This window comes from Lepidochelys kempii, chromosome 4 (assembly GCF_965140265.1).
Source record: "Lepidochelys kempii isolate rLepKem1 chromosome 4, rLepKem1.hap2, whole genome shotgun sequence".
Taxonomy (NCBI): domain Eukaryota; kingdom Metazoa; phylum Chordata; order Testudines; family Cheloniidae; genus Lepidochelys; species Lepidochelys kempii.
The window spans coordinates 23,711,320-23,735,764 of NC_133259.1; the positions used below are offsets into that span (position 1 = coordinate 23,711,320).

The 24,445-nt window shown below is 40.8% G+C and overlaps 1 protein-coding gene across 6 annotated transcripts in view; it reads left to right on the plus strand.

The window, feature by feature from the left end:
- The window catches only part of PDLIM5 (PDZ and LIM domain 5), a 183,881-nt gene that overhangs the window by 138,285 nt on the left and 21,151 nt on the right, over positions 1–24,445 (plus strand). For all 6 annotated transcript variants that reach the window (XM_073340718.1, XM_073340717.1, XM_073340723.1 and 3 more), the window contains one exon: positions 5,911–6,095. In XM_073340718.1, coding sequence (XP_073196819.1) covers positions 5,911–6,095 — 185 coding nt within the window. The remainder of the gene's footprint in view (positions 1–5,910; positions 6,096–24,445) is intronic.

Sequence of the window (24,445 nt, forward strand, 5' to 3'; positions counted from 1 at the left end):
TTCTCTTTCTCATCCTCTTCCCCAGGTGAGAACTGTGTGTGCAGGGTAGTGTTTTGTTTTGGTTGGGGTTTCGTTGCTCATTTAATTTGTTTTCAGTGTACATCCTGTTCTGATTTGCCTAGAGAAGACAAGTCAAAGAAGTGTACCTTGCACTTCAGGCAAAAGATTTGTGATGACTCTTAGTCCCAGTGGGAGTTAATTCCACAGTCTCAGCACAGAAGAGCTTTATCCTTATGGAAGAAAGTTCCATTGTGCCAAAGTAGTGGAATGTCAACCTCTGTCTTGATCGCTGAGTTTTAAGTGCCCAGGCCATTGGACTGAGATCTTGAACTTAACTTGATAATAACCACCCTTTTTTTCCTGGTTTCAGAGTAGCAGCCGTGTTAGTCTGTATCCGCAAAAAGAAAAGGAGTACTTGTGGCATCTTAGAGACTAACAAATTTATTTGAGCATAAGCTTTCGTGAGCTCACTTCATCGGATGCATGTAGTGGAAAATACAGTGAGGAGATTTATATACACACAGAACATGAAAAAATGGGTGTTAGCATACACACTATAAGGAGAGTGATCAGTTAAAATGAGCTATTACCAGCAGGGGATGGGGAGCGGGAAGAAAACCTTTTATAGTGATAATCAAGGTGGGCCATTTCCAGCAGTTAACAGGAACGACTGAGGAACAGTGGGTGGGGGGGAATAAACATGGGGAAATAATGTGTAATCCACTCCCAGTCTCTATTCAAGCCTAAGTTAATTGTATCCAGTTTGCAAATTAATTCCAATTCAGCAGTCTCTCGTTGGAGTCTGTTTTTGAAGTTTTTTTGTTGAAGAATTGCCACTTTTAGGTCTATAATCAAGTGACCAAAGTAACAGTCTCTACATAAAAGAACAAATGGACACAAATCAGACATCAAGAATTATAAGGTTCAAAAACCAGTCGGAGAACACTTCAGTCTCTTTGGTCACTCGAACAGACAGAAGGAGCAGGAAGAGGTGTCTGAGTTCCATCTCAAGGGCTGCTGAAACCATGGCTTGGAACTTTTCTCTGTTAAGTTTCTCCCTTGGTTACATCTGGAGCACAATATTGTGGACTCTGAGCATTCAAAAATCAGAAAACTAACTTAAAAATGACATTTTTCTTTTTAAAAAAAAGTATTGGTCTCTTTTTATTTGCCTTTTGGTTTTAAATGAAATCTGGGAGTCTCACTTTATCCCATGACTCCAGGAGCTGAAGCTTTAATAAAAACATAAAATATCATGATTGATTCAGATAACAGCTAGCTATGACCCGCTGTCATCTATATCTTGAGATGACTTGCAATTGCAGATATTTAACTTCACTATTTCTGTCCTGAGTGCTTTAGGCATTCCAAATTGCACTTCTATACATATTTCAAGTTTAGTATGGTTAAAGATGACTTGTGTATCCTTATATGAACAAAAATAAATCAATTGTTGCCCCCACAAAATAGAGCAGCAGCTGAAAGAGGTCTTAAAGACCGCAATTGTCCACTGGGTTATCCTCTGTCATCCCATACAAATGTTTTTGTTTGTTTGTTTTTTAAATAGGATATTATAATGCAGCAAGCTGCTGTGTTTTCAGCATCTGGTGCTTCCACTTTGGGAAGTTGCTTTTTCCATTTTTGAGCCAGATTCTCCAATGATGTAAGTTGGGTAGAATGAATGCAAGTCAATGGAGCTTATTGATAGCCTCTCAGAATCTGGCTCCACCTTGCTAATTTTTAAAAAACAAAGCTGTCTTTGTGCAAAGGAAGCTGTTGATTCAGTAGGATTTTCTTACGTGTGCTCTTGTATGAGGGAACATATTTTACTTTAAAGGTGGTTTGTCAGGTGGTGATTGGTTTTTGGAGTGGAGGGAAAGGAAACTGCTTCTATTTTTGCTAATGGAGGAAGAAAGTAAGTCTCTTGAGAAAATCCTCAAGTTATAATTGGGCTCTTGCCTGAGTGGCTGTGATGGTGGGTATATCAGATCAACTTGACAGTCTAGGAGATGTGTTTTGAGCACTCTCATTCAGGAGGTCCTCAGTCTTCCCTAAATACACAACCCCATTAAACAATCTCTGACTGAATCATGGACTCAAATCAGAAAGGGATTTGTGGGGAAAATTAGCACTTGTAAGACTGGTTTCCATATTGACTGAGTTTTTAAGAAAAGATTAATGTGATGTAAAGCTACTGGGGTGGGGAAAACTTGGAAGAGCCAAGGGAGCAGAAAAACAAATTGCTGTCAGCTTTGCTGAATAACTTTCATTTTTTTGAGGCCTTTATGGGAGTAAGTTTACTTATATCTGAGGGGCCTGAGCCAAAACCCAATGAAAGGACTCCCATTGATTTCAGTGAGCTTTGGATCACCGCCTAAGTTATTACTATATTAGTGCTTGATTTTTTTTTTTTAAACAGGGCCTTAACCTCATTTTTCTTGTGGAACCAGTTTTTTTTTTTGCAGCACACCTTATGTCATTTGGAGATTCTGCCTGATTTCTTGGTGCAATCAGGTGCTTAGGCATTCAGATAACATTTACACCAATAGGTAATTGCACATGCTAAAAGGGAGGCTACATTCACAAAACCCCCAAAACGTAGGCGATGTCTACACTTAAAACACAACAGCAACAGGAAGGGTTTTCCGATCATGGTAGTCTGTTCACCTCCCTGAGAGGCGATACCTAGGTCGAAGTAAGAATTCTTCTGTTGACGTAGCACTGTCTATACTGGGGGTTAGGTTGGTATAGCTACACATCTCAAGGGTGTGGGTTTTTCACAATGCTGAGAGACATAGCTGTGCTGATACAAGTTTTCGGTGTAGACCAGCCCTTTGGCATGTACTGTGTTAATGAATTGCAAACCAAATACTGTCCAAATAAACAAGCATGCCGTCACTGTTTGGACTTCAAATTTATCATAAACATACACTGAAAATAGAAAAATGACACCGCCTGGAAAAATAATCTGCTGTTTAAAGGTCACTTTAAACTGTAACAACCCAAGTTCTTACAGGATCTTCCTAAAGAAAGCCAAATGGTGGCATTAAGGTCAAATGATCACGGACTGCTAACTTTTTTCTGTTATTTAATCTAAGTGAAATATAAAATGTGCTTCATCATACTAGTGAGATGCACGTAATACAGTCGTTAAGAGTCAGTATAAAAACAAAAGCGGGCACAGACTATGCTCATGCTGTCCTGGGGTATGGCTGAATTACCTACTTTTCTTCCTGTCACTGTCTGCCACAGAAAGTGAAGACAGGCTATTATGAAAGGGTGCCCCCCCCCCGCCCCTCCCACTGGCCTTTGGAAACGATAAGACTACAGGATATGCTTATCTTCTCTGATGGGAATTTCCACAGCATGGGACTCAGCAGTGAAAGTGCCTGTGTCTCCAGTCCATGAGTTATCCTAGCTCACTGTAGACATGAGCACCCACTGGTCTGGGGATGGTAGTGGATGGAGAATTGTTTGTCTGCTCCAAGATGATGAAAAGTTTTAACTATCAGGATGGGGACCTTGAATGAATTGGACGCTGCTCAGAAGTCAGTTGTAGAATCCAAGTCTTTGTGGCATGCTCTTGGGCTGAGAGTCTCTGCTGTACTTTAAGGTGGGGCAGGGGGGAAGGGCATGCTGGAGTGGGTTTAAGCCTCCTTTGTACTCCCTCAATGCTGAGCTGTTTCAGGGCCTAGAGACACTCTTCGGCATAATTGGGACAGCACTGAGCGGCTATTTAACGTACAGCAGCCTACCCAGGCTACACTGTGGATAGCAGCACTGCTCAAAATCTCCACAGTGCTGCATACTGCGGTCCATACTGTGATGTGGCCCCTCACCTCTTGATCCATGCCCTTGGCGCTCCCCCTATGCCAGGACTTGAGACAGGGTCATTGGATGACATGTTTATAACTGTTTTCCATAGAATTTTCCTGGGACAAGCACTCCCCCAGCTGGAATCAGGGCTTTTTGTGTCCCTTTATGCCACTCTGGCCCTTTTACCCAGGGTAAAGGGGCCAGAACAGGCCTTCTCCTTCAACCTCATCTTTGTGATGAAAAAATGTGTTCTGAGTTTGACTTGGATAACTTGAGGTAAAAGCCTTGTGAGGATGAGGCAATTTGTCATTTTCTTGCAAGTTAGCAGGTCAAGTTTTAAGGCCCTGGGGGAACCCAGGGTTTAACTCAACCGACTCACTTATGTGAAAACTACAAATTGGCTTTCGTCACAAGAATTTTGCTCAAGTTAAAAATAGACCTTTTTTCATAGTTAAGACAAGGCCTACGTGTCTAATCCTCATCGGTAGATGGGCTACTATTTAATCATGTCCTTTTTGATTGTCTTCAAATATACACACCTCCTTAAAGCCTGCTGTTGAAAGGGTGTATATTTTAAGCTTCTAAAGAATCAGTTATCTATGGATTTGTGCCTCCAACAATTTTTTGACAAACATATTAACGCTACAGAACATGGGGGTTTCCTTTTTATGCTCAGTGTGTCACTGCACATACATACAATAAATAGTAAATCAGTCACCATGGCAGCTGATCACAGCTATTCCGATAATTAAAGCTTTGTGTAATTGCAATAACTGCTGTAAATACAATGAGGTGAACTGAGGATTTGGTTTTAACTTAAGTCTGAATTTCCTTGTTTGTGGATTAGGCACATGAAATATTGACACTTCACTGTGACTGGCAAACAGAAGGCGAGGTCACTAGTTCATAATGAGGGATAGCGCTGGAGAGTATTAAAGTTTTTTTTTTTTTTATAGACAAGTCATTATTGTGCACATGTATTAACTAGTTTTCACTAAAAAGTCTCAGGGATTTTTACGAGACAAACTTGGTATCATATGCTAATACCAAGCATAGCTGTGTTTCAGTACGTCCAGTCAATCCACATGTGCTGTAGAGTTGTAAAGTTTATAGGATTTCAAAGGTGTTAGGATTTCAGATTTCAAGGAGGGACAAAATATGGATGTGGCTTTGGCTCTGTTGTGCCATGTCTTTGTGTTACAGAAATAGTTAGTGTTTCCTGCTGTTTGTGGTTCTATTTGTTTACAAATTACTTTCATTAGCAAGTATAGTATTATTTTAAAGGTTTCTTACTAAAATATTTTTCATTTTTCAGCGATAAATACTCGGGTTTTTAAAACAAGTAACCTTGCACAAATCTTTATTTGAGATGTTTGTGCTTTCAAACATGCAGGTATGAAACGACTAAAGCTCTTTTCAAATACTAAAATAATCAGATATGGGAATGTAGTTGCCCATCACTTATGTGTGTCAGTCATTTTTGTGCTGACATTTTTATGGAGAGCTACAAATAAAACATGAACATATGGACACTTACCCACTATCCAGGAAGAAAATGTTAATCTATTTTAAAAGTCAGTAATGGAATAGTCTTCGAGTCATGCTGAGTTTGCAGTAGAGAATTCTACCTCTACTCCTGTTCAGTGACAAATTTAGGTGTTTAGAAAAGATGTTGTAAAAGGGACTTTTATGTTGACTATTTGTGGAAATTTTAAGAAAATAGCTTTTAAAAAGTATATACCGGTAATTGGTCTTAGCAGGAACATTTAGTTTCTAAATATGCAGTATTCAAAAAAACCAACCCTCAGTAAGAGAGATTATGTATAGCGGAGAAGAGAAAAGATAGGTGGGCTTAGTTTTTAAATAAATTTTGATTTTAAAAGGCGTCTTGAGGGCAAGGTTTTGTAGGATTTGGGACCAATCTGTGACTTTTTGCATAAGAGAAAGTAATTTCAAGTATGATTATGATAAAACTGCTCATGCAACTCGTGGTTTAGTATGAATGGAAAACCCTTTACATCTTGGTCTTACATGTACCATCACTTCAGTGTGTTCCTGTTTTGGGTAAGAAATACTCTTTTTGTCTCTGAACAGTGATTCCCTGGAGGCTTCACAGCCTGTTGCTTATGCCGCTGCCTCAGTGAGGAGCATGCCTGTAAGTCCAGACAAAACTGACACCAAACCAGCTGCAGCCAATATCACATCTGCTACAGCCTTTAAACCAACCGGACCTCAGAGTGCTATCAAATACTCAGGTTGGCAACCTTCGAACCAAGCAGGTAACTTTCAAGAAGCCTTTCTTACTCACTTAGAGAACTTCAGACACCTTATTAAAATAGTCAAGTTTATTTGACTATAATAATTAAAGCAATATTTAAATTCAGATTATTTAATTTGGATTGCTCATCCAATTTTGTCATTTAATAATATTCATTGCTGTTACTTTTTAGGTCAGTTTCATTTTAAATGTACTCTTGGGCCTGACCCTGTATCTTTTTTGTGAACGTCCCATGTATGTAATTGATTTTCTTATTGTGAGTAAATTTGAAATCTCAAATCCTTAGTTTGTTTGTTTAAGTCAGATAAATGATATTTAAAATTTTATAAGTGGACATTTCCCAGATGTGTGTGAGGTATATTTTGTCTGTGAAGAAGAAAAATACATATAGCATGTTGCAACTATGCCCTTCTCCCAGCTGGATTTTATATATTTTGAAAATCATTCATCAGCATTATGCAGAGCTGGTTAAGTGTTTGGTATTCCTGGTTTGTTACCTTTGGTACCAAAAAGGGAATGTGCAATTTTTTGTTTTTATTGCGCAGATTTTAAAGGTTGGTTCCAGTAAGAACAAAGTGAAAGATTTTTTTAACTTTGAACATGTTTTAGTAAATGTTATCCATGTGCACCAATGCTGAGATAGCTTTCTTATGGAGAATACACTCATGGTCACTTTTTAAAAACCAAAAGAGCAAGACAGTGGTGTGATCCAGGAGAAAAGATGTTTATTTTCCATAAGTATTTGTTCTAAGGAATATGCCACATGAAAATTCATCTTCATTTTGTGGTAATGACGTGTAGTATACTGAGATGGTGTAACCCTTTTTAATTACATTGCTTCTGAAACTGAGATTATCTTTGGCCCCAGGCTGTACTTGAACATTCGTTTGTAAATAACCAGGGAAGTTTTTATTGATGATCAAATTATAACAATCAGTTTCCTTGTAAGAATGAGATGGGTTTTCTCTCTTGCGGTTCTGATGAAACATGACCCATTAAGTATCTTTTTTTTTTTTTTTTTTTTTTTTTTTAGTCCTAATGTTAAGCGAGTTTCCTTTTTTGACAGAAATCCATACAGGCTAGAAGATAAATCTCAATGAGCCCAATGTAAAAATGGGGCGAGAACACATGGTGTTGATGCTGGATGTTTTATAATGGAGTCTTTGGAACATAGGGTATTATTATTGTCTCTTTATTAAAGATGACAATATATTATGGTTTGAACAGGCAGTACTACCAAAGATCCTCATGATGGCAGTACACTGTCACTTCTATACTCATTTGTAGCACTGTCACGGAGTAAGGATTTTCTTAAGACAGCAGAATATAAACACAGTTAGGGTTTATTTAAATTTAAGTCCGTCTATATTTTTACTGAAAGCTTTTCTTTAAATTATCGGTCTTAAAAATATCCTCTTAAAAGTTATGCCTTTGGATCATCGTGCCGTTGTTGCGAGCATTGGTGTGACTGTGGTACCTGTGTATTAAATAGTGACGTGTCACATTAAATGTTTGTCTAAATTATGAATTCTTTCCCAGTGTTCTACATCTTGTTTCCACAAGATGATTGATTTATTTTACTTGCAGAGATCCATTTCAATACTTGGCGTTTCAGCAGTGCAACAGTCAATTTCAATATGTTGATGGGGATTTCGTTGCAAAATCCCACTATTGCAGCATTAATGTAAATGTCATGCTTGGGATGAATTTTTTTTTTTTTTGATGGGGGCGGGATAAGTGCCATGCAAGCATGGAGAAAGAAAGATGTATAAGGATGAATTATGTCAGCTTTCTTACTCATCTTTGTAAATATCTGAATATACTGTATCCTTTGAAAAATTAGTGTTTTATGTTGGTGACGCAAAGCAGAAACACAGCCCGTTTTCTTTTTTTAAATCCATTGCACATTATCTTGTTTGTTGCTCATGAGTTCAGGGCTTCTGATGGTATTCTGATGGTATTCTTTTTCGTATTCAAGCATTTTCTAAGAATTTCAAGTCTTCGAGACACCTATATAGTGGAGGGAGGGCTGAATATGTAAGTGCTCCAGTTTTACATCATTAAGCCTTGACAATGTTCCTATTAACATCTGACAGTTCGAAGAGCCATACAAACTGATTCTGCCAGATCAAAAGGCTCTATTAGTGTGAATCCCAGCTAGGCTGTTAAAATCAGATATTCTGTTTGAATGAAAGCAACTTCATTCTGTGGGCTAGCAGGTACAAGAGAGAGGCTGGCGCAGTAAAGCGTTAGGTTGAATAATCAACACCTAGCCCTCTGGACAATAAAGTAACAAAATGGAAAGCTTCCTTCAACCTAGTTCAAAGTGATCTGCTAACTTTTTTGTAGAGAAGTTCTATGCCTTTAGCCTATTATCCTGCTGTAGCGTTTTGGGGTAGATTATTTTAGGAGAAACAGGCTTAGATTGCCTTAAATGTAGCCAGCTTCCTTGGGAGCTATATCTCAGGTCACTATCTTTTCCAATAAAAATATAACAAAGGCTGGGGAAAAGGTAGCATAAGAGGTGAGGCTTTCTGGCTTTCCTTAGCTCATGTTATTTTACTTATCCTGCTGTCCTTTAGAGTGCCTGTATCTAAATGCAATTTGGTTGTTAAAACACTGAGGAGGAAAAAGTAGAATTTCTGCTATTTCTAAACGTTTTTTATTTTATCTATTTTTTTAAACCATGTAAGTTTCAGTCTGGCGGGGCAGTATAGGTAGGGATACTTGTCACTGTGTTGAGAAATAATGAAGAGGCTGCATTTCACGATTTGATTGAAATGTTAACGGCCGCCAAGGTATCTCAAGCTTGACCAGAGATTATATTTCAGGTTTCGTTTGAGATCTCCCCTTTTAAACCTGACGTAAGCTCACCTGTGGTTTTAGATAGCATGTGTTACCCAGAAGTCTTTGAAGAAGGTAGTAATGCAAAACCAGCAGATGAAAGAGATCTAGGCATGGTTACAACAGCATTACAGCAGAGATTGGATCTTCTTCTTTTTCTCAGGCATATATTTTACAAAATGGAAACCTTCAAGGTCTCCCTGAGCCTAAACTTACTCACTGAAGTTAAGACCAGCAACTTTTCTCTGACAAGCACAACTCCTCAGGAGTTCAGCGTTTTGGATAAAAGTAATCATGCATTTAAGAAACAACAAAGAAATTCAACCATTTCAAGGCATATTTTATATTCAGTCACTGATCCTATTTCCTGGTTGCATTCCGTGTACCTAAAGCTTTCTGTGTCCTTGTAGTGAAATTCCTGGCACTTCACAGTCTAAAAACAATTCAGGCCAGATTTATAAAGGAAATTAGGAGCCTAAAGGTGCAGATCTATGCTAAGTGGAATTTTCTAGGGTGCCTATTTGTCACATAATGAAAGTAATTCAATGTCTTTCTAAGAAGAAAGCTGGTTCTTGTTTTTACTAACATGAAATGCATGCATACAGCAGTGTTAAAATATATTTCATACTTCTAAGCAGCAAATACGCCCTTCATAAAAGTGGAAGTCTGTCTTCGGAAATAATTAAAAGGTAGATGTCTGTCCATATTCATTTGCTATTAATAGCAGGTTTGTAACATTTGAAGATTATTTCAAGCATTTTTTAGCAGTAGTGATACTATTGTACACATTTCAAAGTGATAGTATTAGTGGCATTTGGGGCAGTTTTAAAATTGTATGTTATACATCATATCACGCTGTATTCGTAACAAAGCTGAACACAGCGTTAGAATTCAGTGTGGTGTCCAAAGAAGCTGCAGATGTGTGATTGGGTGCATGTCCTATATACATAGCATGAGCATTATGGGGGGGTTTATTTCTATAACTTCAGACTACACAAATCAATCACTAGTCAAGGTAATGTCTTCTAGTGTGCCTACAGTAAGCAGCAGACAGAGTATCCCTCCAGACTGATTCCCCTCCCTCCCCATCACCCCAAAAAACCCATCATAGGTCTAACTCAAGAGGGTCATCTTCAGTCAGCATCAGCAGGAGGTAGTGCAAGAAATACACAGGCTGATCTATTTAGAAAAATAGAAAAGATTTTCTATGTGAGCAGTGCAGTGTCATGTCTCCCTTTGTTTCTGCTATTCTGGACTACCTACTAACAATGAAACTTTTTTGGGACTGTCTATTAGCTCCACAGGGAGAACACTTAGCTACAATATCTATACATCATCCTGTAGTTCATGGTAAGACCATATTTTCCCCACCCTACAGTTGCTAGATTCCTCAAAGGTCTCATTTCATTTGTTTCCCCCAATCTCGGAAGCCCCCTCCTTCTTGGGATTTCAATATAGGGTCACCTGGCTGAATGGACTCTTTTGAACTCTTAACAACCTGTTCATTTTACTGTTTATCTGTGAAGACTGTCTTTTTACTGGCAATTGACATTGATTCGAAGGATAGGGCGATTCAGCTCTTCATGATGGATACCCCTTATACAGTGTTCCATAAGGACAGGCTCACTCAAAGGCCTCGTCCTATTTGTTTCAGAATTCCACATAAACCAGCTTATTATCTCCTGGTATTTTTCCTCAAGCCTCATTCAACCTCAGAGGAAGCTAAATCGCACAAACATACTACAATAAGGGCAGTTTCTTTTTACATTGATAGGACAGATCCATTCAGAAACACACCTTGACGTTAGTGGCCTTTGCAGAGAGGTTTAAGGGTCAGGCTAATGTTCTCAGAAGTTACATAAGTGCGCCTCCAACCTGTATGTAGACATGTTATGAGTTAGCCAGGTTAGAACCACCTAGCCACCTCTGGAGCTCAGGCAGTCTCTCCTTCCTGTTGGAAGAATGTCCCAATTTCTGAAATCTATGGGGCAGCTACATGGAGGTTGGTCCACACATACACAAGTGTCCACTCATTGGTGAAAGATTCCAGATCAGATGCTTGTTTGGTAGGGCTGTACTGCAGTTTCTGTCCTAGTGCTCACCTCCACGCAAATGGACAACTGTTTGTTCGTCACCAAAAATGGAAGCTGTGTAAACGATCACTTGAAGAAAGAACAGTTATTTACCCGACAGGAACTGTAGTTTTTCCACAGTGGAACTCCCTACACCTCTTCTATGAAGTTCTGTTCATCTAGGATTCTGTATTGGCAAAGGAAGTAAGGGCTGGCTCTGTCCTTTATGTCCTGTGGGGCACATGGACATGCAGGGTGAGAATCCATTCTTCTTCGATTGCTGGTCCCTATATGTATTCTGCACATGGGTAAGCATGTGCCCAAGGCCAGAGATTTGGACAGTGTCTGGCCTGCACTTGTGCAGTAGGTCTCCTCATGCTCCCGAACAAGGGTATAAAATGCAGTACAGGTCAATGCCCCCCCTCAGTTCCTTCTTACCTCATATTTCATCTCCTTTTTTCCCATCCCCATCAGCGGACTTTAGGCAATACCAGGATACGAAGAGTGGCTAATGATCTCCAAATATCCCTGGAGAAAGTCCAAGACCCAAAACTTTGTGTGATAGACATTCCACAGCCACGGAGCCCAAGTAAGTTGCTCTTCCATTTAATGAGGCCATATTGGCACAGCACAGCGGCCTGCATCTCTAAGCCTAAAATGGCCAAGAGGAGCTATTTCATCCCAGCAAAGGGAGCCGAATTTCTGTTCTCCCACCTGCTCCTACCTCCCTGGTATTACAGGCTTCTACAGCACGAAATAGGTCACAATGCATTAGAACCACCTGACCAGACAAGAGCTCCAAGAGACTGGAGTAAGGTCTTCTCTGCAGTCTTGCAATTCCCCATCGCCAATTACCAGGCTTTACTAGCCAAGTACAACTTGAACTGTTCTAGGCTTGCTCCCTTTCAGGACAAACTTCCCCTGATGACAGAGCCCAATTCCTCTCCCTTCTAAAGGAGGGCAAATTGATGGCAAAAACGGCTCTTCCGGCTGCAGTTATGCAGCAGATGCAGCATCCGGAAGCTTGGCCACTGGTATTGTTAGGAGGAGGGATTTATGCTTGCAATCCTGGGGCTTCCCCAAGGAAGTGCAGAATATGATCAAAGACCTTCCCTTTGAGTCAAACATTTTAAATTAAAAAAAAATATGCTCTCCATCCTTTAAAGGACTCAAGGTCTACCCTCCACTCTCTGGGGATCTACACATCAGCCCCAAGGAGGAGGCACTAAAGGCAGACCTATATACCAAGACCACTGTCGCCTACTCCTCGTGCTCTCTACCACCAGCATCTTGACAAGCCTCCCCACAAGCAACAGAAGACTGAGCCCTGCTTTTCAGCCGATTCTGTCACCACAACTCATTCCCAGCCCACTGCTAGGAGCCACTTTTGACATCTTAGTCAAGACCCACTGAACATTTCTGATGCAACTTGACCCTTCTGTCATCTTTGCAGGCCATCTTACTTTTTTCTCCCACAGCTGGGAGTTAATCACAACAGACAAATGGGTATGGGAGATTATCCTCCAGGGATACTTCGAAGAGCACCCTCTCCTTCCTTCCTCACAAAACCCCTTCCCTGTCCCCCTTCAGGGACTGTTCTCACAAGGTGATTCTTCAGCAGGAATTGGAATCCTCCATTATTCTGAGGGACAACAGAACATGTCCCACCTCAGTATCAAGAAAGAAGGCTCTATTCTCTATACTTCCTTGTCTCCAAAAAAGACTGAGGGTGGAGATCCATTCTGGATCTTTGGCAACTCAATATCTTCATTTGGAAGTCAAGATTCAGGATGGTTACGAGGGCATCCATCATCTCCTCTCTTCAAGTAGGGATGTGGTTCAGGACTCGCAATGTGAAAGATGCATATTTTCATATAGACATTCACCTTTCCCACAGGAGGTTCCTACAGTTTTATGGTGGACCGGGAGCATCTCCAAGTCCTCCCCTTTGGACTAGCGACAGTCCCCAGAGTGTTTCCGAACGTTTTCTCTGTGGTGGCAGCAGCCCAGATTGAGACATCAGGGCCACACCGTCTTTCTGTATTGAACGACGCTCCTTGTAGGACACTCCCAACAGGAGGTCAGGTCAGCTACTCAGTTTCTCATTCAGTCTTACAGCCCTGGAAGCTTGCATTAATGGAGAAAAGTCTTTTTTTATCCCACAGAAGGGTAATAAACTTTATCGGGCGACATTGGTCTCTGTTTCCGCAAGAGCCATCCTCCCCGCAGAAAGGTATCAAAGGATGTGCAGCGTGATTTCTTTGATTTCCAGCAGATTGAAACTACATTGTGAGTGTGCCTATCGTTGCTAGGTTATATGGCAGCATGTACTCATGTGACACAATTTGACAGGCTTCGTCTACGTTGCCTGCCAGCATGACTCAATTTGGTCTACTCTACCAACAAGGACCACATCAACCTCAAGGTGACTGTTACTACCAGGATCATCACCTCCTTCATTTGATGGTCAAATCCAGACAAGGTATGAGTGGGAGTCCCCTTCTCTACTCCCACTCTGTCTCACCACTGTAACAGATGCTTCCATTCTTGGGTGGGGCACCCATCTGAACAGTCACACTGTGCAGAGCAGTGTGGACTCCATGGGAGGCCAGACTACATACCCACATCCTAGAGCTGCGGGCAGTCTGCCTTGCATGCAAGGTCTTCCTCGCACTCATTCACTCCCTCCACATCCAGCTAATGTCAGACCACCCTGGTCTACATGAACAGGGAGAAGTAAGGTCTCTACTGCTTTGTCTGGAGGCAGTCAGACTTTGGAACTGGTGCATCAGGTACAAGGTCACTTTCCAGGTGGCATATCTCCTGGGTATTCACAGCTTCTTAGCCGATGACCTCAGCAGTCACTTCTCGGCAGACCACACGTCAGAAATCCACAACTCCATTCTGACAGACATTTTCACGAGGTGGGGCACACCTCTGTGGGACCTCTTTGCATCACAAATGAACAAAAACCTCCCCCATATTGTTCCAGGGGAGCCACAGGCTGCAACTCCCAAGGCAACACTCTATTATCATGAACGCACTGTTTCAAATATGCCTTTCCTCCTATTCCCTGCTTCCACAGGTCCTGAGAAAGAACAGTCATGGCAAGGCCAGCCCCCCCTCGCATAGCATCGTACTGCCCCAGACCGCTTTGGTTCCCAAAGCTTCTGTCAGTGTCAGACCACCCTCCAAATAAAGATCCATCCCTTCCTAGAACTCCTGATGCAGGACAGGGTCAAACACCCCAGCCTGGGCTCGCTTCACCTTATGGCCTGGTGTTTGGATGAGCGTCGGAAGCAGAGCACTCTTGTTCAACTCCCATCCAGGCTACACTTTCCCAGAATGGAAAAGATTTGACTAGGACCTGCTATCTGACTTAAGAGAGGCATTTCTTTGCCTGGGTAGAGCGCAGTCAGTCTTACCCAGTCTCTTCAAGCATCCCGATTGTTTTAGATTATCTCTTGTCTCCCAGGAAATCTGGTCTCTTGATCAGCTCATTACAAATCAACCTCACAGCCAGCCATTAGTGCCTTCTTCCCTCCAGTAGACAGGTGCTTTGTCTTTACTACCCAGCTACGACACAATTCACGAAGTGCCTCATCCAGGCCTTTCTGCAAGTCATTAAACCAGCACTACTGTGGGATTTTAACCTCATGCTGTCGAAACTTACTAGACCTCCATTTGAACCCCGAGCAACATGTTCTATGTCCCATCTATCCTTGAAGGTGGCGTTTCTAGCAGCCACCACTTTAGCCAGGAGGTTGAGCGAAGTGGGAGCCCTCTTGACAGACTCTCCCTTTATGGTATGTCAGAAGAACATGGTAGCCCTTTGCCTTCACCCTTAATTTCTCTCCAGGGTCATCTCCAAATTTCACCTTAACTGATGCATTCACGTATCTGTCATTTTTCCAAAACCACAGACTTCTCCTGTAGAGACGAGACTTCACTCCCTCAATGACCGGCATGCATTGGCTTTTTACCTGCAAAGTCCCAAACCCATCAAAAAGTCTCCAAGAATTTTCGTCGCTATAGCAGAGAGATCTCATGGTCAAGCTATATTCTCTCAAAAGATTTCCGAGTGGTTTTCTAGCTATATTATCTAGCGCTACAGGCTAGCTCACATCATGCCTCCCAACAGTATAGTGGCCCACTCCACAAGAGCACAGGCCACCATGGTAGCATCCCTGCAAGAGGTCCCTATGCAGCACATATGCAGCTCCTGAGCTCCATATGCATGTTTGCTACACGATATGCACTAGTCCAGGCCTTTGCTGCAGATGCAGCAGTGAGATCTACGATACTACATGCATCTTTGCTGTCAGCTTCCTTGCATCCACCTTGAGTCTGAGCACTGCTTGCCAATCACCATGTGAAATACAGATAGGGACCCGCAATCGAAGAAGAAGCAGAGGTTACTTATTGGAACTAGAAGTTCTTTGAGATGTGCGGTTCCGCTCTGTTTTCCACTACTTGTCCTCTGTCCCCTCTGCTTCAGATCTGATTGGGCTCGCGGGAAGAAGAGGAGCTGAGGGGGCATCGACCCATGCTGCCTCTTGGCCCCTCACTTGGGAGCAGAGATCAACTGTGCATGTGTGGGCCAATGGACACTGCTTGTTAAAAATCTCGACTGAGGTGCATAGTGCTCCTGCATACCCACATGTAGAATATAAATAGGAACCAAACACCTTGAAGAACTTCCAGTTACAGTAAGTAACCTCCATGTCTCATGTGTATGGGGTACATGCACACCAGGAGTGGAAAATGTAACTACTACTATGTTGTTAAACATGATTTAATATCAAGTCTAGCTGATGAACTTGTCATTTTCTGTTCAATGGCCAAGGGGAGAAATTCTTGCCAAGATTTGAATCTTCTTGCAAACAAATTACTCTTGACAGAATTATGACTACATTCCAGTGTCATTTTACTAATCAGTAGCTAAATATTATGTAGCGTCATTCATTCCCAAAGAGCCCCAAAGCACTTCACCACACCACCACTTTATGCACTCAGCACATACAAAGGAATTGCTTTTGTTCACCGTTGACATGCAGTCTCTTCTTAGGTGAAATGCAGCAGCTGTTGGACAGCACACAGTAACGGGCCACAGCAACTTGAGAGGAAGTGAAGAATAATGCCATATCAAATTGACATTGCTGGGGCATTTTAAGATAGAATTATTCAGAAACCTCAGTTACCCGAATTGGAATTTGGCCAGAGCACAAACGTGTTTTGTAGACCATCTAGTGGGACCTTTAATAGTCAGAAATGGCGATGATTTCAGTTATATATATTTTAATGAAAGATCACCCTGCTACCTACACTGAAGTTGGGGGGCGAGGACATCACACAGTGCTGACTTAGGAGGAAAAGTGCCATCCAGAGGATTTCCAGTAGATTTCCTGAGGTTCCTGCTTCGTTTGGGGGGGTGGGGGGGGGTCTGAAGTGAAGTGGTACAGGTGCAGCTCCTAAAAATCAATTTTCTATCTGGGAAAGAGTATTGCATTTTAGTCAGCAGCTCTCTTGCCTCCTAGACCTTGTAGCTGAGCAATAGGATTGGATATGGAGGGTTTGTGATGTAAGGTTCAGAAGACAAGCTAATTTTTAAGTGAGTAATACTAAGTGAACTGCTACCAGAGTATATTAACTTTGTTTTTATACTATATCTTCTTTTCATCTTATTTCTCAACCTGATCCCACTAAGATACACAATCCCTTTCCAGCAGAAGCAAGATTGGAATGTCAGCATATTCTTCAATAGCTACAACTGTCAGTTGCCTAATCCTGAGCCAGCAACATGTGTTAAGCACATGCTCTGTTTGATGGAGAGAGCATTTTGGAAGCTGGCTTTAAACATAGACGAATTGTTCCCCGGAGGTCTTTGTCTGAAAAATTCTGTTATTTCCCTGCAGTTGTCCTCATATGTTTGTGAGGCATAAATTTACCATTTATTCTCTGTAGCGTCATCTTTCTGTAACTCTCCACTTTGATAGCTGTTCTTTGTTCTTGCTTGTTCCCTTGGCACCCGTAGGCAGAACCTCCAATGTGTGAGAAAATTTAAACCTGGCACGAACCATGATGGGATAGCCTATCCTACATATGATCATAGAATCATAGAATATCAGGGTTGGAAGGGACCCCAGAAGGTCATCTAGTCCAACCCCCTGCTCGAAGCAGGACCAATTCCCAGTTAAATCATCCCAGCCAGGGCTTTGTCAAGCCTGACCTTAAAAACCTCTAAGGAAGGAGATTCTACCACCTCCCTAGGTAACGCATTCCAGTGTTTCACCAGCCTCTTAGTGAAAAATTTTTTCCTAATATCCAATCTAAACCTCCCCCACTGCAACTTGAGACCGTTACTCCTCGTTCTGTCATCTGCTACCATTGAGAACAGTCTAGAGCCATCCTCTTTGGAACCCCCTTTCAGGTAGTTGAAAGCAGCTATCAAATCCCCCCTCATTCTTCTCTTCTGCAGACTAAACAATCCCAGCTCCCTCAGCCTCTCCTCATAACTCATGTGTTCTAGACCCCTAATCATTTTTGTTGCCCTTCGCTGGACTCTCTCCAATTTATCCACATCCTTCTTGAAGTGTGGGGCCCAAAACTGGACACAGTACTCCAGATGAGGCCTCACCAATGTCGAATAGAGGGGAACGATCACGTCCCTCGATCTGCTCGCTATGCCCCTACTTATACATCCCAAAATGCCATTGGCCTTCTTGGCAACAAGGACACACTGCTGACTCTCATCCAGCTTCTCGTCCACTGTCACCCCAGGTCCTTTTCCGCAGAACTGCTGCCTAGCCATTCGGTCCCTAGTCTGTGGCTGTGCATTGGGTTCTTCCGTCCTAAGTGCAGGACCCTGCACTTATCCTTATTGAACCTCATCAGATTTCTTTTGGCCCAATCCTCCAATTTGTCTAGGTCCTTCTGTATCCTACCACTCCTCCCAGTATAGTATCATCCGCAAATTTGCTGAGAGTGCAATCCACACCATCCTCCAGATCATTTATGAAGATATTGAACAAAACCGGCCCCAGGACCGACCCTTGGGGCACTCCACTTGATACCGGCTGCCAACTAGACATGGAGCCATTGATCACTACCCGTTGAGCCCGACAATCTAGCCAGCTTTCTACCCACCTTATAGTGCATTCATCCAGCCCATACTTCCTTAACTTGCTGACAAGAATACTGTGGGAGACCGTGTCAAAAGCTTTGCTAAAGTCAAGAAACAATACATCCACTGCTTTCCCTTCATCCACAGAACCAGTAATCTCATCATAAAAGGCGATTAGATTAGTCAGGCATGACCTTCCCTTGGTGAATCCATGCTGGCTGTTCCTGATCACTTTCCTCTCATGCAAGTGCTTCAGGATTGATTCTTTGAGGACCTGCTCCATGATGACAATGTAACCAAGACAAAAGTTCACTGTCCCCACCTACTGACAGTTATATCATGGGTCGAGGTTTGAGTCTACTACAGCCTTCTTACTGAGGAGCCTGGTTGAAATTTCAACCATATTGAAGTCAGTGGGAGTTTTGCCATTAGCTCAGACAGCACAAGATTGGGTTCAGAGATCCTGAGTTTAATTACTGCTACCAACAGCCCATCAAGAGCTATTACATTACAACAAAATGCTTATCCTTTCAGAAAGGTTTTTCTCTAGAGATCAATACAGAGAGTGACTATGACCTATTCTCTCTCTCCTTCTTTTCCGTTTTTTATTCTTTTCTTGTTTTGCTTTTTCCCCCCTTTCAGACCTGATAGAGAACTGGATAGCCCATCGTTCTTAGAAAGGCTTTAAGCTGGGAGGTTCAGCCTAACCTTACTATTAACGTCACCTTTGTTTTCAAGCAAATCAGTTCAGCTCATCTCTATTCACTTTCTTTACAGAATGGGGAATTTTAAAGTATGGTTAAAGGCACAGTTAATTAAAAGGGAGCGACTGACTATCTGTGTGCAGTGAGAACTCTGGTCTGAATTGGGAAAAGAAACAGGTGTAGCTTTACAGATTGGTGAAGAGGAACCTTATATGTTGGTACACTGACATCTGGTAAAAATGAGATTTTGAATCTAAAAAGGTCCTGCCCTTTTCACTGAAATGAAAGTTAATCAAAGTCAGCCATTGCATCATGCACACCTTTTTTTAGTGAAAACATAAAAACCCTTGTCTCACCAGTTATCTATCAAGAATAATATGACTGATGGGTGAAAACACCAGAACTTCCAGTCTGGTTTATAGATTTGTTTTTTAGTAATTTTTCAGTTGATCTAAATTATTACGCTGTCATATGACAGCAAGCCACAAGAATTTTATTCTTTTAAAAGTTAACTAATGTGAACTCAGACGTAGCCAAGCAAAACCCATTGTGAAACCACAGTAAAGTAATTTGTAAATGTCAGCCATTCAAATTAAACTATTTACTTGCAGTGTGAAACTGTAACTTTTGAGAACATGGTAAGAAGCAGAATGTATTTAGAAATCTAAATATTTGTGGTTAAAAAGGGAATGAGATCACAGGAACGATTCACAGTTAGACCCAAAACTTGTTGGAGATGCATGGTATAATGGACTTGACTATAGGACTTCCTGAACTGAAGCCCATCTCTGCTACTGATCTTGTATGACTTTCGACAAATTATTTATGACTTGGTATTGCAAAACCTGCACACCATTTCACTTAACTTTCATGCAGTTACAGTGGTGCATCTCTCTGGCTATTAGAAAAGACACAAATACATGATTTGCTCTTGCAGCGTTGTAATTGCACATACAAGTTGGGAACATAATTTTTCCACGGGTGAGCTTTGAAGATGAAGTCTACATTCCTCTGCTTTTATAAGACTTGAATAATATCACAGAGATATTAGTTAATAGGCCCGGTTCTGCTTTGCCTGACACCCTGTGTAGTTGCTTACACTAGATCAAAAGAGTAACATGTAGGACTCGCATGTGCAAGATGTACATGACTGTAGAAGGTACAGAACAATGGAGAATCATGCTCAGTGTTTGTATAGCATGCTTCAAAAATGTAAAGCATGATCCATTTACTAAATATTCGCCTTATAATTGCTCTGTTTTAAACATCAGTGTAATGTAAAGGATATACAGGGTGTGTTTCAGTTGCTTGAATATAGGATGTTAACTTTTTCATAAGGTTATATTCACTCTTCTTTCATTCTTAAGGTAAAAAATGGTATGAGTGAAAGTGGGGAAGATGAGGACAAAAAAATACCCTCTACAGAAAAGTATGTTGTGGGTTTCAATATGTGGCGCTCCAGCCAAACAGAACTGTACTCTGTTGTGCAGGGGTGTCTGGTGCACGCCATGCTCTCTTGCATTCCAGGACCCTTTTCAGTAAACGATGCCAGTTGTGCCAAATTTGTGATGGTATGAGATGTAACAAATCACAAGGAGACAAGCTGAACCAAGCCAAAACCACCAGACTCATTTTAATTAAGATACTTTCCAGCCAGTTTAATCTGAGTTCTTATAGCTGAAAGGCTAGTTGCTAACACAGGAAACTAACCCCCTGAAGTTGCAGAGGTTCCTGAAATTAGGTCTTGGTTGCACCTGTTCTGATTTTTCATGGTGCACATACCAGCATACTCGGTCATTTAAAGAAATGATAATGGTTTAATCCTTCCTGTTCTGCCTTTCATCAGTAGGGTTTTTTTTTAGCTTTGATTATTGTCCACAAATTCTGTAAGAACCAAAGGGGGACCACTGAATGCTTTTTTCTGTGCTGCTTATCTTGAAATTCTGTCCATTTAGCTTGTGCAGTTTCACGCAGGTCTCCTACAGGGTAGGGTATTGCATAAGTTTAACATAACTAGTTGACAGCAGATTTTTTTCAGACCCTTTGCTTCATCTGGCCATCTGTTTGATTTGGAGGGAAAGGGCCTGGAAGAATTTGTACTGCATCATATATTAACAAGAGTCAGATAATTGTGCATATGAACCTTTATATTCTCCATTCATCATACTGTAGTCTGATAGCATTATATAAATCATTGGATTACAGCACTTTCAAATGAAATTCGGGCGCTCCCACCAATTAAAGTAGCACTGTTATTTATAGATATTACATGAAGTCTGATGTTATGTTTAAGTGAGCGTTAAACAGTTCAGACAGTTGTATTGTTGCTATGCACCAGAGAACCTCTGTCAAAGTGACTTTGGCACTGCTACATATCCGCCTTTTCCCCTTTGTCTTAGAAATCTTTCACTAGTGTTTGTATTCATCCATGTGTTCAGCATTGGAACATACTATTGTTAATATAACCAGGGCAAAGTCACACTGGGATTTTCAGAAAGAAAAAGGCAGTTCTTTACCTTGCTTCAAACCTAGTTAAATATTAAACTAACCGTACCAAAGAGTTTTGTGAAAGTAAATACTTAAGGCCAAACTTAATAATATAGTGCACAGTGTTGTTCATTTTAGAAAAGCTAGCTACAACAATGAAAAACGGCCTCTCGGTTATAGTTTAGAAGGAGTATCATTAATTCATGGCAATGAGGGCAAAGTGAAGCCTGTAGAAATCTGAAATGTGGCTCGCAGGTTCCCTCCTAGCCTTCAGAGACGCTAGATCCTTGCATGCAGCACTTCCAAGATATTCAGATCAAGATGGAGTATTACGTCCTGGGGCTTATCATTCCTCCATGTTCTAGAGTGGCTGCAGTCTGCTCCATTTTATGAAAATTAAGGGGAGCCATTAAGACTCCCTGTGAAAGGACAGTCAAGTCCCTTGAGAGGCTTCCGGGGTTTGTCTGGGTTGTTTCATTTCCCCTCTACACTCAGAGGTCATTTGACAGGTTTGGGAGCGAAGATGTGCACCTCCAAAACCTCAGCAACCTCCCAAGATACTTGAGTGCCCTGTCGTGCTCTCTTTGACAAATTTCAGTCATCTTTTGATTGAGTTGAACTTGTGCATTTCTCCTTTAACCTACACTGTTAGGGTTAAAACGCTGCTTTCTGTTTTGTTTGTTGAAACTTTGTGTTTAACTTCTTACATATTTTTGGTAGTCTAATAGTTCAGTTGCCTTCTTTTTTTCCTCTTTAAAGCATTGCAGTCTGATTTGCTTCAGTGGGGGAAATGAGGGTATAAACTGTGACAGATATATATGTCTGACAGCCGGTGAACAGAATAAAACTCATAAAATACATTGTATAAACTACAGATAGGGCACAAATGGGTGATGAGTTCCAGATCAAGTTGCAGGATGTGCTTGTATTGAATGTGCTAGCTTGGGCCTAGCTCTAGTAGTACTTGAGTGTAATTTAAGAAGGTGAAAAAAAAGCTACTCTAAAAGCTATCTAATTACAAAAAAACGTGACAAAACAATGTTAAATAGACTTTAAAACAGGAGGCAAAAGTATAACTGGAAGATGTTGCTTTTGTGATGGCCGCCCTTTTGCTCCATTGAACCAGGGACTTCTAAAGTTAAAAGTATGGGGTGCACATCTTGAGCTTTGAGTTCCACAGCTTTGTAGGTGGGAAGATGTAACAATTTTTCTTTGTAACACAAACACTTGCCAGTGGGTTACACTTCTTGTTACGAAGCATTGGAAGTTAGTTTCAGAAGTAAACTCTGTAGTTTTAATGGATTTTTGGTTATCATTTGAGATTAGAGAGTCAAATTAACCAAAGGTATTTTGTCTATTGTTTTAAATATATCATCTGCCTACCAATAGCTTTAAATTTCTGCTTTGCCTTGATTTCTAATGAGGAAAGCAATTCTTTCTGTTCTAGTTTACATCATCAAATAGGACTGCTGCTGGCACATAATATAAAGATATTAGCCTCACCGAGAGAGAGAGAGAACAGTAGGCACTGAAAGTGACAGGAATTTTTAAACCCTACTTTGGAATTCTTTGTAAAATATTCTTAGGCCCTGATCCTGCAAGGAGATCTACTGAAGTGGACCCCTGTGTCCATGCAGAGTATCGCTGGGGAGAATGCTGACAGTTTGTATTACAGCATCCAAGACTTGTTTATGTAAACACCATTCTCTGAGGGATTACATTTTAATTTCTCAATTTGTATCATGACCGCAATTTCATTTAGGGCCTGATCTACTCCTGTTGAAGTCGAAAAGGCATTTTGCCATTAATTTCAAATAAAGCAGAATTGGGCCTTCTAATTCAGACTGATGTTATGTTGTCTTTTCCTGTCCCCTCCTATGGGCATAAATTGAACTGAGCACCAGTCTGAACTTCGAATTCCCAGCTGTCTTTAAAATTGTTCAGTGTTGTGGGTTTTTTAGTATTAAACTTCCATTCAAGTTATTTTTTATGTCTGTATATGAAAGATGCTGTGTTACATAGGATCAGTATCAGACAGGAGATGTTACCAGAACTGATAATGTTCCTTTACTTCTTTCTAATTTGAATAACTCAGAAATGACCACTAGAATTTTCCCAAGAATGTTGAGAGATTTTTCACATCAGAGATCATGTTTTTGACCAGAAATAATTTAAAGTTTAGCTCAATCACCACAAGAGCGGGCTTTATAATTACTGTGCATTGAGACTAAAGAAAAGGGAACATTGTGTTGGTTCATGAAGTTATAAAAAAAATTAAAGAGCAAAAGGTTTTTCTTAAATACACAATGAAAACAAAGTTAGCAAGTGTGTTTGAATTGGCATTGGTATTTAACAGGCATCTCAAATACACATTAGTAGTATATCAGAAGCTGTGCTGGAATTTGATTTGTGAAGAAAACAATCTTCAAAGAGATTCGTTTTTAGTATGTCTCTTTGTCTTCTCACTAGCTGGTACCTGCAAGTTAGAAGGTAAAGTATGAGGAGAGGGATGGAAAGCATCATTAATCAAAATATTTTTCTTTCATGTTTCTCAAAAGCTTTTTTCCACCTTGTTATCTGCACTTATTTGTAGGCTCAGCAGGCATTAATAACCTGAGATAAACTACAATAGAGCAGTGACTTGCTCATGATAAAGTGTTTTGGAGATACAGTTTGCAGAGGTAGCCACTTTCAAGGAACACTGAATGTTCAGATGATGAAGAATTAAGAAGTGTGATTTTTTTTAAAGATATAATTTTTTGACAATTGTTGACTGTCATCCATTCTGATCTTGTTCTAATAGGTGTTATACATAAAGATTAACAGTAACATACTTGTATGAAAAAAAAAGAGTAACTTGTATACTTTTTACCGTACCTCAGAGGATGGAAAGGATCCAAAAGAGTGTCAGCCTTATCTCCAAATAACCTGGCTCTTGTCGGTTTATCAAACCTTAGAGTTAATTAGACAGAAAATGTGTGTGGTGTATTGGTCTTCCAATGGGGAAGGAGTAAAGAAAGTGGGTAATGAGGCCATTTTATTGGATTAACAACCAGCAAAATTGCAGTACCAAAGCCTTGGTGCCAAAAAGAATTTCTCTTTCAGGTGTACTTTTTGGCCC